The sequence below is a fragment of the Gorilla gorilla genome, chromosome 5, assembly GCF_029281585.2.
Source record: "Gorilla gorilla gorilla isolate KB3781 chromosome 5, NHGRI_mGorGor1-v2.1_pri, whole genome shotgun sequence".
Lineage (NCBI taxonomy): Eukaryota > Metazoa > Chordata > Mammalia > Primates > Hominidae > Gorilla > Gorilla gorilla.
Window position 1 is genome coordinate 35,551,344 of NC_073229.2, and position 17,041 is coordinate 35,568,384.

Below are 17,041 nucleotides of genomic sequence, written 5' to 3' on the forward strand. Positions count from 1 at the left end.
AAAATGCTGGAATTACAGGCAGGAGCCACTGTACCAGGCCAAAATCCAATTTTTTAAAAAGTCAAATATAAAGAAAGACCTAACAAATTAAATGATAAGCAAAGTAGCTCACCTAGTAAGCAGAAGAGCCAACATACAATTCTCAGCCACTGAACCCAACCATGAAAGACTTTACCTATATGGACACTTTCAGTTCTTCCACCCCGACTCCAAAAAGGTTCTGCCTAATCCCTTACCCCAGACTGCAGGTCATAAAGTGTCTGTGTGATTATGATGTTGAACACAGCATGGGAGCGGCTGCTTTCTTCGTTCATGTTGGTAGCAGCTACCGTTCGAGACTTATTTCCCTCAGACATCAATGACTCAATATCCTAGGGGCAAAGCATAAGGAAAAGACCATAAGCAAAAACACAAGAATGTAATCCTGCACACCAGGTATATGTATTAATTATGATTCCTCTGATGCCTTTGTCACCACCCTTCCATAGAAACCTCCCTGCCGCTCCTCCATTGAGCATGGTTTGAGCTTCCACCTCACTCAGGACTTTGTAATGTATGAAATGTTTCCCTAATTCTTTCCATTTCCCAATTGTCTTCTTTCTCAGTTGAGTCCCTATTTTCTCCTTTTTGGGTTCCTGGGGTAGCTAATATTTATTGAGCACTCCGATAATCAATAATAGCAGTGACTTGATTTAACTCTTACTCTCCTGTGCTTACCAACCCGCTGATGCCTGCCTGTCTGCCTCCCTCCTCCAATACTGTGGCTCCCTGATGGCAGGGTTTTTTCCTTATTCCACTTTGTACACTTGCTCCTAGAATGCCTAGAGCCTATGGGATCTTATGAAATATTTGCTAAATGAACTTTATTTTCTTGCTTTTACATTCAAGGATGCTGAAGTTCGTGGAGGTCAAGCAACTTTCCCCAAATCCAGTAAGAGGTAGAGCTGGGATGCAAATAGAGCACCCTGGCTCCTACTAGTAAGTGACAGGATAACATCAACACTTACCTCAACCACACTGAGCTAAGAACCAGGGACCTTAGTGAAGGAGCTGAGTTAGCACCTTTAGACCAAAAAAGTATCCATTCATTTCAGAATCGAAACGTTTTTAAAATTATCTCTGTGCTCTATTTCCGATTAGAGCAATTCTATATATACCTTGATTTAAATGGCTGGAGAGAATCACTGCACAGATTAGTTTTAGCCATACTAAGTCTGGGGTGATAATGGGCCAGCCACATCCCACAAACAGCACAAAGTAAGTGCAGGGATTTGCTTGTTCCTCCATGCATTCACTCATTCATTCACATCCTTTAGCAACAGAGACAGCAGTTTGTGTTATGAGATTTCCAAAGCAATCACTATAGAAATAGAAGCAGAATCTTGAGTCAGATCTTAACAAGGCATATAAGTCAAAGAGTAAATAAAGTAAAACAGGCCGGTCAATGGCAAGAGGAGTGATTCAGAAAAACAGGAGAGCCAGAAGTGACAGAAACCAAGGCAGGAGACCCTGCCAAAAAGAAAGGGCTGTAGCCAAATACTGTTTAGAATACCACATGTCTAGAAGGATGTCACTGGCATCATTGGGAGAACAGTTTTAACAGAGTAGTATTAGTGAAAATATGCAGCAACCTGAAAACACTGGGCCTCCCGGCCATACTGTAAAACCTTCACAACAAAGCAGCTTGAAGAGTGTGATTAAAAGCCCTTTTCCTCTCTGTTTGTGGGGTGCTGATACTGGGTTTCTGAGGCCCTGAGTAGTATCATTCTGCTATAAAGCATCCACATAAAGTATACTCAGTATCACCTACATACTTTGATTTATAGTCAGCTTTTAATCACATTTAAAAAAAAATGACTTACCTCAAAACTAGTGACAGCTAGTTGAGATAAACCATCTACATATGGTCCCAAAACTTTATGTTCTCGAACTTTAAGAGACTGTCTACTCCTGTGGGAGGGAGGAAAAAGGAATAAATGAATCACACCAAAGCTGGAAGCTTTTCTTTCTCTTTAAGTACACAGTAACTAAGATAACAATTTCAAAAGAATTTTTAAATGACTCCTCCCCCCAAGAAATCTAAAAGCTACTTTATTTGGATTAGCAAAACAATGTTTAACATGAGAAATGTGTTTTATGCTCTGATTTCTATTTAAAGTATGTTACTATTTTAAACATTCTATCTCTAGTCACAAACCTTACTGGGTTAGGCTGTCAGTTATACTTTGGGGAGGACTGGGGGAAAAAGGGAACCAAAAAACATGCCAGATCAAATTAACCTTTAGGCTATTTCATAAATAAGCATATTCTCAGCAGATAATGTCTTAAAATGGTATTTATTTTTTGAGACAGGGTCTCACTCTGTTGCCCAGGCTAGAGTGCAGTAGCATGACCCCGGCTTACTATAGCCTCAACCTCCTGCCCAGGTGATTCTCCTACCTCAGTCACCCAAGCAGCTGGGACTACAGGCCCATGCCACTATGCCTGGCTAATTTATATATTTTTTGTAGAGATGTGGCTTCACTATTCTGCCCAAGCTGGTCCTGAATTTCTAGGCTCAAGCAATCCTCCAGCCTCAGCCTCCCAAAATGCTGGGATTGCAGATGTGAGCCACCACCGCCCAGTCAAAATTTTTGAATTACTAGTAGACAGTATTAAAACATTTAAACTCTACTTCAAGTCTGCATTGGTTTATGCTACTTCTATGCTTACACTATTTTATACAGAAAGTGAGATTATAGTACAGAGTTTGTTTATAATTACTGATGTTTGTACATTTAGAATTGGTTCTGCTAATGAAAATTTTAAAGCTCTTTTGAATTTTTAAATGATAAACCCGGTTTGGAACCCATTTCAACAGTTTATCAAAAGACAATGGAGATTAAAAGCAAAGCTATGTATATACTGACCATATTGTGTACGCCATCTTTTTCAGGGCATCACATATTAAACATCTTTCAAATTAAGAGTCATTGCTTAGCATCACCAATATATGGGAAAAAGGAGCTAAGAAGCATCACTGAATGCATCCCAAAGTCCTGGCATTGTTCCCTGAAGCACTTTTCAGTTATGCCGTTTAATTTCATAACATCCCTACAAAGTAGGCTTTACCACCTTTATTTTAAAGACAAAGAATTCAATGTGACAGTGGCTACTTAGATTCACACGATCCAGTACGCAGCTTACTCTGCTTGCCAGAGATTCTATAATGCTATTCAGCAGCAAGAAAAAGCAAACCTAGCATTATATCAAGTGCCTGTGATGGTGTCCAGTATCTGAAATTCTTGTACACTGCTGGTGGGGGTGGAAATTGGTACAACCACTTTGGATAACAGTTTGCGCTATTGAATAAAATTGGAGATTCAGTATTTTGTGACTTACAATTCCACCCCTAGATGTGTTACCTAGAAACTCCTGCACCTATACAGCAGGAAACCTGTATAACAATGCTTTCAGAGCAGCACTGTATTGATAAAAGCAGGAACCACACAAAAGACAGAGAAAGTGATGAACTATTGATGTAACCATGCAATGAAATGCTAAGACAACAGTAAAAATGTATTAGCACTTCATATATAAGAATAAATGAATCACGGTGGGGGGAACAAATCACCAAAGAACACATATATTATGATGTCATACAAAGTTAAAAATTATGCAAAATTATTTGTAAATGCTAAAGAAGAGGAAGAGAATGCTAAACACAAAATTCACAATAGTAGTTACCTTGGGGAGGGGTAGAAAATGGATCCAAGGGGAACGTATAGTGAGCTTCACAATTATTGGTCATGTTCCATTTATTTATTTATTTATTTATTTATTTAATTTTAGCTAGAGTACTTTTGACTAAGTCATGTTCCATTTATTAAGCCAATGTAGGTAGGCAGTTGTTTTTATTACTCTTTATGCCTTACAGGTGTTATAAATGTTCTTTTGTATGCATTAAATAGTTAACAGCTTCTTAAGAGTAAATATAAACATTTTCTTTGATTGGGTCACTTCCTTGTCACTCATAATTTTGGTCAAAATGCACCCAAGTGTAACAGTGGTTATTATTATGGAGATGCAGTCTCACTCTACTGCCCAGGCTGGAATGTGGTGGCATGATCTTGGCTCACTGCAACGTGTCTCCTGGGTTCAAGCAATTCTCCTGCCTCAGCCACCTGAGTAGCTGGGATTACAGGTGCCCAGCACCACGCCCAGCTAATTTTTCTATTTTAGTAGAGACGGTGTTTCACCATGTTGACCAGGCTGGTCTCGAACTCCTGACCTCAAGTGATCCACCCACCTTGGCCTCCCAAAATGTTGGGATTACAGGCATGAGCCACTACGCCTGGCCTTAGTGATTATTTTTGAATGGTGATATTATAGGTCATTTTTATTTCTTCTTACACCTTACCTATTTTTCAAATTTTCCATAAATAGATACTATTTTTAAATCAGTATAATTTTTTTTTTTTTTTTGAGCTGGAGTCTCCCTCTGTTCCCCAGGCTGGAGTGCAGTGGCGTGATCTCAACTCACTGCAACCTCTGCCTCCTGGGTTCAAGTGATTCTCCTGCAGCCTCCCAAGAAGCTGGGATTACAGATGCCCATCGCCACACCGGGGTAATTTTTGTATTTTTAGTAGAGATGGGGTTTTGTCATGTTGGTCAGGCTGGTCTCGAACTCCTGACCTCAGATGATCTGCTCACCTTGGCCTCCCAAAGTGCTGGGATTACAGGTATGAGTCACTGTACCTGGCCCCAAATTTTTTAACTGAGAAAAAGTAAATGGCCCCCCTTCCTCTATGAATCAGATAAATATATTTTTAAATCACCTAGTTAAAAAAAATATAGATCCCTGGGTTTCACCCTGGGTCTACTGAATACAGTCTCTATGGGTGGGCATCAGGCAAGTGGATGCTTAAAACGTTCCCCACATGATTCCAATGCACAGCCAGGGAAGGGCATTGCTTGCCTTGGCTGGGATGTTTCAATCCTTCAACCCTTTTACCCTTAACACATTAGTGCCACTTTCCAATGTAAATGGAAGAACTAATGTGTTATTCCTAACTCAATTTTTATGAATAGTTCATGGTGGCAAAAAAAAATACCAATAGTAAAAACATCTTTTCAAAGGGCATACATAGGCAACTTTATACATTAATGTAGGATAAACACTGGGTATACCAACAGGCTTTGAGAAGCTGATGATTTTTCTGCAAATGAATGAAAACCAGTGTAGTCACGAAGAGCTTAAATACGTATATTCACTTCCAATTTTAACTTTAGAATCATTTAAAGTTATTAACACACTTAATCTTGACCACTAACTTACCCTTTGGGGTCTAAAAGATCCCGAACTTTCTCATTATAAATTTCCATATAGGACACTTCAACTTTAAAGGTCTGTGACTCATTTTGCTCCAAAGAGATCCTTTTAAATAAAGCACAGCAGAGCCTTGGAATAAGGCCCAGCTGCTCAGCATGGCCCATCATGGAAAAGGATTTTCCCGAACCTGGAGAACAGCAAGCAAAAAGAAGAACAGGTAGAGGAGGAAGCAAAATGCAATGCTTCAACCATACAAGGTTTCCCCATATACTGGCCATGGTAACATAGCAGAAGAGTGGCCAACTTAGCCTCAAACCCTGTTGCTCAGGCTGGAGTGCAGTGGTGTGATCATGGCTCACTACAGTCTCAAACTCCTGGGCTCAAGCCATCCTCCCACCTCAGTCTCCCAAGAAGCTGGGACTACAGGTGTGCCACCACGCTGGGCTAATGTTTTTAGTTTTTATAAAGACGGGTCTTACTATGTTGCCCATGGTCTCAAACTCCTGGGCTCAGAAGATCCTCCCACCCCAGCCTCACCAAGTCCTGGGATTATAGGCATGATCCCCCACATCTGGACTATAAAAGCAACTTCTTACCTGTCTGTCCATATGCAAAAATACACGCATTATACCCCTGAAAGGCTTTTTCAAGAATTCCTTCCCCAAGGCACTTGAAAACCACTTCTTGACCTAAAAAACAAGACAAATATTAAAAACTAATAAAAAGAATAACTTTTCTTGACATATTTGTGTTAATAACAATATTACGTCAATTCAAAAAAATGTTAAAAGTGTAGTACCGAGTGCCCACTAAGTACAGGGCTGTGTATTAAGAGCTTGATATATGCAATTTCATCCACACTTCTAAACTACAGCTCAGTACCTGGATACACTGTTTCCCTCTAAGACATTTCTCTAGATATTAAAGTTTTCTTTCCATTGTGAGTGGGCCATATGGAAGCAGCATTCAAATTTGGTTGTTTTTTCTTATGACTAAGTATCTACAATGTCATTAAACATGAATTGCCTTATCTCCCCAGCTAGATTCTGAACTGCCACTGAACAAGACCATGTTATACACACCTTGGTATCTCCCTCAGCACCTAGCTTGGTGTTTTGTACATGCCAAGTGCTAAAAACCGTTAGTTGCTGAGGATGGATTGACAACTTCAGCTGCTGTTTGTAGATTCACAGGCACCCGTCACCTGTGTCCCCACAGCGGGAGTGGGGGACAAGTTCTCTTTCGTCAATCTTTGTATCACACTGCAGCTCTTGGGGGCGTTGTGTCATGTACTATACTATGGCAGAGCGGGGCTGAAGAGTAAAGGAGTGACAATCTGTTTTAAACACATAAAAGGACAGCATTTGCTACCCTTTGAATTTGGTGATTTTCTAATATTCATTCTGTATCACTAAGACAATTAGACTTATGTTCTCCTTCCTGTCTTCTTATAGTCCTTAGAACATTCACTATTACAGCATTTGCAGAAACTACTAGTTTAAGTACCTGTTTCCTCCACTGGCATGAGAGCTCCCTGATGCCCAAAACTATAACCTGCTTATCTTCATAATCCTAGAGCCTAGTACAAAATGCTTAATCAATGTTGAAAGAATGAGTCAATTTAACATTTTTATCTTACATGATAGTTCCTTTTACATTTGAAAATAATGTAACACAACATAAGCTTTTGGTTTTATGTTTTTCTTTTATGGAAATTTAGATCTGATTTTAGGAGTCTCTTATTAAACTATGATATATGATGACTGCAGGATGAGACTCTTAAAAGTGTTTCAACACAAAACGAGATAGTATTTGTGATATGGTTTAGTTCTGTGTCCCCACCCAAATCTCATCTTGAATTGTAATCCCCACATGTCAAGGGAGGGACCTGTTGGGAGACTATTGGATCATGGGGGCAGTTTCCCCTATGCTGTTCTCATGATAGTGAGTTCTTACAAGATCTCATGGTTTAAAAGTGTGTGGCTTCCTTTGAGTTCTTTTCTCTCTCTCTCGCTGCCATGTAAGACGTGCCTTCCTTCCCCTTCACCTTCCACCATGATTCTAAGTTTCCCGAGGCCTCCCCAGTCATGCGGAACTGTGAGTCAATTAAACCTCCTTTCTTTATAAATTACCCTGCCTCATGTAGTTCTTTACAGCAGTGTAAAAACAGACCAATACAATTTGCAACCATTAGGCTGGCAAAAAATAAAATTCTGACAACATCAAATATTGCTGCATTGAGGAAATAGGTATTTTCATAAGCTGCATATGGTGGGAGAATAAACGCATACAGACATTCTGAAGGAAAACTTGACAGCATCTATAAAAGGGAATATGCCTACACTGCCTGACCCACTGTGAAGCATCTACTCTAGAAACACATTCCCAAAAAGGACCCTGTGAAGGATGTTCATGGCAGTGTTATTCATAATACTGTAAATGGGAATCAAGTTAAATGCCCGTAAGTATGAAAGTAAGTAAAGTGTGACTGTTTTATATGATGGAATATACTACATAACATTTTTTAAAAACAATAAACCCCCAACACCCACATCTATGTGTAAATAATGCTCAAATTAAAAAACATTAAGTGAAAAAAAAGCCATGTTCAGAACTGTGCATATAATGTAAAACCTTATGTCAAATAGTTATGTGTGTGTGTGTGTGCATGCACGCACGTGTGTGTGTGTGTGTGTGTGAGAGAGAGATCTACGAATGCTAAAGTGTAAAAAATGGATTGGAAAAAATATACCAAATTTATATAACTTTATTTCTCTATTGCTAACTTCTACCATCTAGCATAGATGTTTGGTAACTTCCACCAAACAAGTTGGTGGAATATGTGGATTTTTTAAAATGGGTGTAATCAGAAGAAACTTTTCTAAACACCCAGGTCTGTTGTGAAGAGTACCTTAAGATCTGTATGCAAATACGTGTATATTCAGAGAAGAATAAGGTATAATCAAAATTATTATCTGCTTCACAAATTGCTTTTATGTTATAGTCAAGTATGATAGTCTTGTGCTCACGAAGAAAATACCTGACCACTCTAGTGCGTGATCTTTCATACACATTAATATTTATTTCTCATATGTTTTCTCAAAGGACCTTCCTTATTCCACGTATGTTCCCAAGCCCCTTGCTAAAAGGTAGGCCTTAAATCTGGAGCCAAGGCCTATATCAGAGAAGACCCAGAATTAAATCCAGCCTGTGCCCAGGCTTATTAGGATTGCTTGTGGTCCTCAGCCAGACCTAAGTGCCATTTGAAGGCATTCTAAAAGCAATACATTCTTGGCACAAGCAGCTGAATGGAGCAATCCTGTTTGATCTTCCACACTGGTTAACCAGCCCCCAGGAAGGGAGTGGGGTGAGGGTGGGGACAAGAGACTTCAAGAGTTGGCTAAGTCAAGCATTCTGACCATAATTCATGATTTCAATTCATATTTAGTAACTTGAAAAAAAGCCCAACAGCTTGAGTTGATGAAAGGACTCAATTGCAGAGAAGCACTGTGGTCAAAGAGATTTTATTATGGCTTCTGAGAGCCTAAAGTTAATACCTAGTATATCTATTCCTATATCAGGTAGTAAAATGTGGTACTTCTGGTTTCTGCTCCTGATGCTGAATACGCTGGAATTAGGAGGAATTATTTTCCTAGGTTCTTTCAAGAGTAAATCACAATGTGTCTTTTTCCTTGGTAGGAATGGCCTTTTAAACTAAAGATTGTTAGTTGGAAAAACAAGGATGACTGCTATATAGTTGTATGAAGTAGGTTTATGATGTAAATGAAACAAACCACCATGATGTGTATACTAAAATTGCAAGAAAAATAAATGAAATGATCAAAGAACTCCCCAGCATATAAAAATACAAGAGTAGGCCAAGCACGGTGGCTCACACCTGTAATCTCAGCACTCTGGGAGGCTGAGGTGGGAGGGTGGCTTGAGGAGAGGAGTTCAAGACCAGCCTGGCCAACAAAGTGAGATTCTGTTTCTACAAAAAATGTAAAAAAAAAAAAAAAAAATACAAGAGTAAATTTTAGTTTAGTGTATGACCAAATTGTTGCAAATACTAAACAGGACATGATTTAACCTATTAAACTTGTATTCTTTTATTATTTATGCTACTAAGGAAAAGCAAAGATAATTTTTATCAACTGTCCTGCTGGCAATGTACTATATATATATATTATTATTATTATTATTATTTTTTTTTTTTGAGACGAGTCTTGCCCTGTCACCCAGGGTGGAGTGCAATGGTGCAATCTCGGCTCACTGCAACCTCCACCTCTCGTGTTCAAGTGATTCTCCTGCCTCCGTCTCCTGAGTAGCTGGGATTACAGGTATGCAACACCAAGCCCGGCTAATTTTTTCTATCTTTAGTAGAGACGAGGTTTCACCATATTGGCCAGGCTGGTCTCGAACTCCTGACCTCGTGATCCACCCGCCTTGGCCTCCCAAAGTGCTGGGATTACATGTTCTATATTATTGAATCCTCACAATACCCAGGTAGAGTAGGTATGAATTATGACTGATAAGCTGACTGGGGCTTGAAATGGTTAAGTCATTTGTCCAAGATCTCATTATCAGTGAATGGCAGGGTTTGGGTCAGCTTATAGTGACTCCCTACTGTCAAGGCTGATTCCATTCATCATCAGTAATTCATGCTGCATGACACTGGGAATCAGTTGCTCTCACCTCTGGTCTCCAGGATAATTTTTACAGACTGTCAGAACTCATCACACTGCACAATTTTTTTTCCTTTCCTTCTGAGATGGAGTCTTGTTCTGTCGCCCAGGCTGGAGTGCAGTGGTACAATCTCAGCTCACTGCAACCTCTGCCATCTGGGTTCAAGCGATTCTCCTGCCTCAGCCTCCTAAGTAGCTGGGATTATAGGGGCCCACCACCAAGCCCAGCTACTTTTTGTATTTTTAGTAGAGACGGGGTTTCACCATGTTGGCCAGGCTGGTCTCGAACTCCTGACCCTAGGTGATCTGCCTGCCTTGGCCTCCCAAAGTGCTGGGATTACGTGTGAGCCACTGTGCCTGGCTGGCACAATTTTTTTCTCATGTTCACCTTTACTGCCAGATTGTGAAAACAGTAATTGCTGCATCTTAGTAGAATGCCTGGCACGCAATAGGCATCTGTATTCACTGAATTATTCCTGTGTTGATACTGCTGTTTTCAGAAAAATGTATTTTTAATTGGGAGCCTCTTCCCTCATCAGTGACAATAAGTTATCAGAAGACTGTTGTACTCCAGCCTGGGTGACAGAGTGAGACTCTGTCTCAAAAAAAAAAAAAATTATTCTTTGAACTTAAAAATAAATGTTTAATTGTATTAGTTTAAACTTTGGTCAAAGTATGACTGTTTTTGAAATTCTAATGAATCCCATAAGACTATAGTAGGCCTTTGTTAAATAAGCCAATGGGGTATGAATAAATGCGTCAACACACTATGTAGGTACTAACTAGGTAATTTTGATAAAAATTACAAATCACATTTTTACTAATACCCACCGTATCCTCCTGGACATTACAACAAAATATATGTGACAAAAAAATAAAAACTAGTCTCTCTGATTTCCACTAAATATATACATGTGATTTCAAATATAGTCAACTTCTTTTAGTTACAGTTATTTTTGGCAGATAAAATAGAATTCAAATTTATCATATTTAGTAAAGTTTTACTCATAATTGGAAAAGAAAAAATCTGAGAAAAACAACATAAAAAATTGAAAATGATTATACTACGTTTCTGAAAAAATTTTTCATTCTCCATGTATTTTTACAAATTTACACAAGATTGGAGTCTAGAGAGACTGGAATACATTTTATTACTATGGCTTTGTGTCTCAAAGACAATGCATTCTGTTTTAAGACAAGAAATAATGAACATTTTCCCATCTCTACAAATATACATCAACATTAGCATTTTAAACAGGAGCTCAGCTTTCCATTGTATGAATAATGGATGCAATCAGTTCCCTACTATGGATATTTAGATTATTTCCTTTTATTTTTCCGCAATATTTATTCTTACATGTTTACCTCTGTGCAGTTTCCTATTGACTCTACTAGGCAAAACTTCAAAAAATCAAATCTCCAAGTTCTCTAAAAATGCATTGGTCTCTACTTACAACACTCTCAACAACAATCCCTATGATCATTCTTCTTAGTTCTGACTGAGTCAGTAGGAAAGAAAAGCCTCTTGTTGGATAATTTTTTTTCTATTTATTGTTCATCTGTATTAACACTTTAGTAAGTTGACTATTTAAGTCCTTGCGCTAGCCATTGCTTTTCTTCTCATTAATTTTAAAATCCTCATTACCTATTGAGGATATTAACCACTGGTCTATCTTATATGTTATAAATATTTTTTCCCAGTCTGTCATTTGCCTATCGGTCTTACCTTATTCTTGGTCATACGAAAGCTCCTGGTCTTTCATATTCAAATCTTTTCTCTTTTCCTTCATGATTTCTGCCTATGATATGTGCTATGCCTCACAAATCCTTTTTCACCCCCAAATTATATAGAACTCACCCATATTTTCTTCTAGTTTTATTTTTGTTATTATTTATTTTAGTTATTTTGGAGACAGGATCTCGCTTTGTGTCCAGGCTGGAGTGTGGTGGCGGAATCACAGCTTATGGCAGCTTCAAATGACTGGGCTCAGGTAATCCTCCTGCATCAGCCTCCCAAACAACTGGGATTATAGATGTGCACCACCACTGTTTTTACAATTTGACTTTCAAACCTGAATTTTACTCCTTACCAGCTATGTGACACTGGGAAGGTTCCCAGTTTATCGGTAAAATAAGACTAATAGTTGCTACCTAAGTGGGCTACTGGGATGGTTTAATAAACCAATATAGGTAAAGTACTTACCATAGTACGTGGCCAGTATAAATCTAGAATATATTTTAGTTATTATCTATTATTATCATCTCTTAAGTCTTTAATCAACTATAATTCATTTTACTGCAAAGAAAAATTATCTAGTTATTTTTCCTTCAGATGGCTCCTTCATTTTCGCAACAATTTTGTGGCATAATCCAATTTCAAAGATAAAAGAAAAAAGGTCAGGTGTGGTGGCTCATGCCTGCAATCCCAACAGTTTGGGAGGCTGAGGTGGGAGGATCTCTTGAGGGCAGGAGCTCAAGACCAGCCCAGGCAAAATAGTGAGACCCCTATCTCTACAAAAAATAAAAAATTAGCCAAGCATGAGCCGGGCATGGTGGTTCATACCTGTAATCCCAGCACTTTGGGAGGCCAAGGTGGGTGAATCACGAGGTCAGGAGATTGAGACCAACCTGGCTAACATGGTGAAAACCCATCTCTACTAAAAATATAAAAAATTAGCTGGGCATGGTGGCGGGTGCCTGTAGTCCCAGCTACTCGGGAGGTTGAGGCAGGAGAATGGCGTGAACCCGGGAGGTGGAGGTTGCAGTGAGCCGAAATCGCGCCACTGCACTCCAGCTCAGGCGACAGAGCGAGACTGCGTCTCAAAAAAAAAAAAAAAAAAAAAATACAAAATTAGCCAGGCATGGTGGTGGAGGATTGTTTGAGCCTAGGAGGTTGAGGCTAGAGTGAGCCATGATCGTGCCACTGCACTCCAGCCTGAACGACAGAGCAAGACCCTATCTCTTAAAACAAAACATTAAAAAGAAAAGATACTTGTTCTTAGAAAGATTTCTGAAAGGAACCAATTATCGCTATTTTTCTAGCTCCCACAGAGGTCCCATTTAAAAAATATTACTGACCAAATATGATGGTGGTGACTCTCACATTTAAGGGGGTGGGGGACAGAAAGGGTGGGGTGTGTGTTTGTGTGTGCATGGACATGATGAGATGAAGGAACAGTATCATTACTGGGGCCAGGGTATGCTAATCCATATTGTCTATTATAAGAAAAATACTTTCTTTCTTTTTTTTTTTTTTTTTTTAACACTGAGAAGGGCACAGGGAAAAAAAAAACCCAATATAAAAAACTATATCAGCAAAACTGTGAGTGGGACAGGTTCTAGAGTTCCCCTTATTCTGCCCTTCTGGTGCCTTTTCAGCTGTGTGAACTCGTGGCCGGAGTTATACTTAACCAATTCTTTGGTTTGGTGACCTTCAGGGCACCACTGGTATAGGAAAAAGAACGATAAAAAAGGCCAAATTGTCAACCAAAGCCTAAAAGGCACTATGACTGTTGATACAGTCTCTGTCCTCTCTTGCAATCAGCTGTCAGTGAAACACAGATGATGGCTACACTTCATTCTGCAATAGAAAATATGAAATATCAAGAACCCTCATATGGTCTCTTGAAGAGACCCTAGTTTATCCAAAAGACCGAAGGATTTTTGTTTTTTTTTGGTTTTGTTTTGTTTTTGCTTTGTTCACTTCTATTTTTTAAACACAACAGTCCCTTTTCTCAGCATAGGAAAAGACGACTTGCCAACTGCCTTTTGAACCTCAGTTCATGAAAAAAGGAGCTGTTTATGCTGAGTGGTGGGAATCAGGGAATTCAAACAGTGCATGGGTGGATCCCATAAAAAACGCAATATCTCCACCCTAAATGTTTTCCGACTAGTTTACACTCAAATAGAATGAGGTGCTATTTGTCTAGGGTAAAGCATACCAGCCCATAAACGAAGGTTCGTAAGTCCCGTGGGAAGCAGGAGGATCTATGAGTACTTGTTTCTATCCCAGACAATCCGAGCAGAGCCATAACATTGTCAAATCCAAGAGGCCTGTGACTTTTCAGCAGAACCGATGCCAAAAAGGCGGTGGCCACTCTGCAGATGTTAGCTCCACATACCTGGTGCAGCAAATTCACAGGGCAAGCCTGACCTCACTTGTTAATAACCATGACCACAATGCCAATTTCCTCTGGTGTTTATGATTAGACCTTCTATAATCATGTGAACAAGTCTTAAAACACAGGCATGCCAAAGTAACCCATAACACAATGTCAGAACAACAGAGAGAGCTCCTGTATGGAATTTCTACAAGCAAAGTCACAGACCTGATCACCCAACCCTGAGTCACATACGATATGAATCTTTTTCTTTTTTGAAAGAGATAGGGTCTTGCTCTTCCACCAGGCTAGAGTGCAGTGGTGTGATTATAGCTCACTACAGCCTCTAACTCCTCGAGATTCAAGGAATCCTCCTGTTTCGGCCTCCTGAGTAGCTAGGACTACAGGTGTGTGCCACCACTTATGGCTAATTTTTTTATTTTTATTTTTTAGTAGAGATAAGATCTTGCTATGTTGTCTGAGCTGATCTTGAGCTCCTAGCCTCAAGTGAGCCTCCCACTTTGGCCTCACAAAGTGCTGGAATTATAGTCATTGTACCCAGCCTGACACAGATCTTTGAAAAGCTAACACCCTTGGGTGTCCACACTTGTGCATAATCTGTCCCTACTTAGAACAGCAGCAATAGGCTCAAAGCCACCATGTGTGTGTACTGGGAGATGGGTAACCAAGGCAAATCTCTTTCTATAGCAAGAAAGAAACCAGGGATGGAAGGAAAAATGCAGCTATCATTCCTCTGCCCAACATCTGATGACTGAAGAGGCACAGGATAAAAGAGTCACAGTGGGCTGTGTTCTAGAAAGCGAGAGAATGAAATGGGAGGATATAAGCCCTATCTTGTTTAAAATCTGCATTAAACAAGGCAGACACCTATGGCCCATGGCTGAATAAAACACTAAGCACGGTGATGCACAGATCAGACCTGGCATATGCACAGAGTATTTCTTGTTTTTCTAAAGTAACTACATAGAAAAGCATCCAATATTTGAACACGATCAATAATTTCATCAGTTTAAACTGAGCCCCCAGTTTTCCTTCCTTTCCCTATCTCTTCTCTTTGGAATCAGAGTAGAGAGAGAGAGGAAAAAAAAAAAAATAAAGGCTGGGCTCACTATTTATGACTTGGAATTCCTGGGCCTACTCATTTGTGAGGGTGTTTTTCCACTTCTAAACAGGGCTGACAGGCACAGCGATTTTGATGAGTCTGGACTTGGCAGGTGGCCCAGCTCCAAATCAGAGCACCTGGACAGCGCAAGACCAGACAGGTTCTTCTCACATACCTGAAGGGGTGAAGAATGCCCAGCTTGGATGAGGTTTAAATAAATTCCTTTCTCAAAAATCTTTGGTGTATGGAAGTGCAGCTTTCAAAAATTCTCATATGTAGTGATTTCAAACCTGGTTTAAGTTAAATGACCAAAAACTACAGAGTTCAGATAAAGAAACTGAGGCTGTAAGGCTTGACTTGGTATTGCTAGATTTAAGTTTTAATCAACTACAGAGAAGTCTGCCATTGAGGTGCCTGGTAAGAAGATCCCAAGAAACCAGGCCATGAGGGTAACAGACCACGGACACATTTTCCACTGTAGCATTCAAGAGCTATCAGTGTTAGTCTGGAAGTCTGGCTTGCAGCATGGCATGGCTGACTCATCCAGATGGATGTTTCCACCACAGCAACAGCACTGGGGCTGGCCATGAGCATGGTCTTTTTTTGTTGCTGGACAAAGTGGCTGATTCACCAAGGAGGAGGTCATGCAACCACTGCCCTGGGCACTGGTCCCGAGAATGAAGAAAGAATATAAAGCCACTCACCTGTGAAGAATGTCTTACAGAGAATGTGTGTTGGAGTCATACAGGAGGGTGTTTCCCATAAAATAACTGCTGACAAAGTAAACCTTCATTTCTATCTTATTTGATGGTGTTTTACACCCCTTCTCTCTGATAAAGAAGCAGACCCAACTCAACATCTCTTCTGGATTGTGGGCTGCACAATATTTATAGTATTTGAGGCGAGGTTAAAACAAAGCCCAAACCAAATATAAGGATCCTAGAGAACTTCTGACAGGAGTGAGGGTAACTTTAGTAGTATTCCTGGGCTAGGTTCTAAGCCAGAGCACTTCAATATGACTTCCTTAGGAGTCATACTGAATGACTCTTCAGGATGAGAGAGGAGAGGAGCACCATAGGCTGGAGTAGAATCCATAAAATTTTCACCAGCATACATGTCATTAACTAACATCCACATTTACCAATGCTTTCAGTGCTCTCATAGGGAGCAGGGCTTCGCTAAACCTCAGTTTTCTTATCTGTAAAATGGGGGCAGTAATAGTTTCTACCTGACTGGGTGCTTTGACAATCTTATCACCTAGTGCATGTAGAGGGATCGGCACAGTGCTTGGGATTCAATGCTCAGGGTTGTACTATCTATTGCTATTGTTATTCACCCCTCTAAACACAAGTTAAATGATGCTTCTGGGTCCAACAAACACCCTAAGGAACAAATGTGGACAAAGAAAGGGAGGTATTGAAGAAAATGGGATTTGATAGGATAAAAAATAGGTGAGTAAAGGGGAGAACAAAAAAGCAGCATATATATATATATATATATATATATATATATATATATATATATTTACACACACACATATATATACACTTAAAAAAATTTAACACGATTAGCAAAGCTCATTTATTTTTTAACATCCTTTACAAGAAAAATTTTTCTTAACTGACCTTCTTATCCAATTCTCTGGATTACCCAACATTCTCTCTTCCATCTATGAAATGCCCCCTGCATGCTAAATCACCCCAGCTGGGAGGCTACTCTCTGGACTCTCACCAGCTGAGTTATGCTTGTACAAAGGGTCAGTTGTATTTGCTCCTAAACTGTTCTATGTCAGTTGTACTTCTCTGTAATTACATAATTTAAT

General features: G+C 39.6%; 1 protein-coding gene across 8 annotated transcripts in view; it reads right to left on the reverse strand.

Annotated features, from left to right (window-relative positions):
• The window catches only part of KIF13A (kinesin family member 13A), a 228,120-nt gene that overhangs the window by 90,739 nt on the left and 120,340 nt on the right, over positions 1–17,041 (reverse strand). For all 8 annotated transcript variants that reach the window (XR_008680762.2, XM_019029938.4, XM_055390677.2 and 5 more), the window contains exons 5-8: positions 5,908–6,000; positions 5,318–5,498; positions 1,863–1,950; positions 237–371 (exon numbers count right to left, since the gene is read on the reverse strand). Coding sequence is in view for 7 of the 8 variants with exons in the window: in XM_019029938.4 (XP_018885483.2) it covers positions 237–371; positions 1,863–1,950; positions 5,318–5,498; positions 5,908–6,000 (497 nt within the window). In the remaining variant the exon portion in view is untranslated. The remainder of the gene's footprint in view (positions 1–236; positions 372–1,862; positions 1,951–5,317; positions 5,499–5,907; positions 6,001–17,041) is intronic.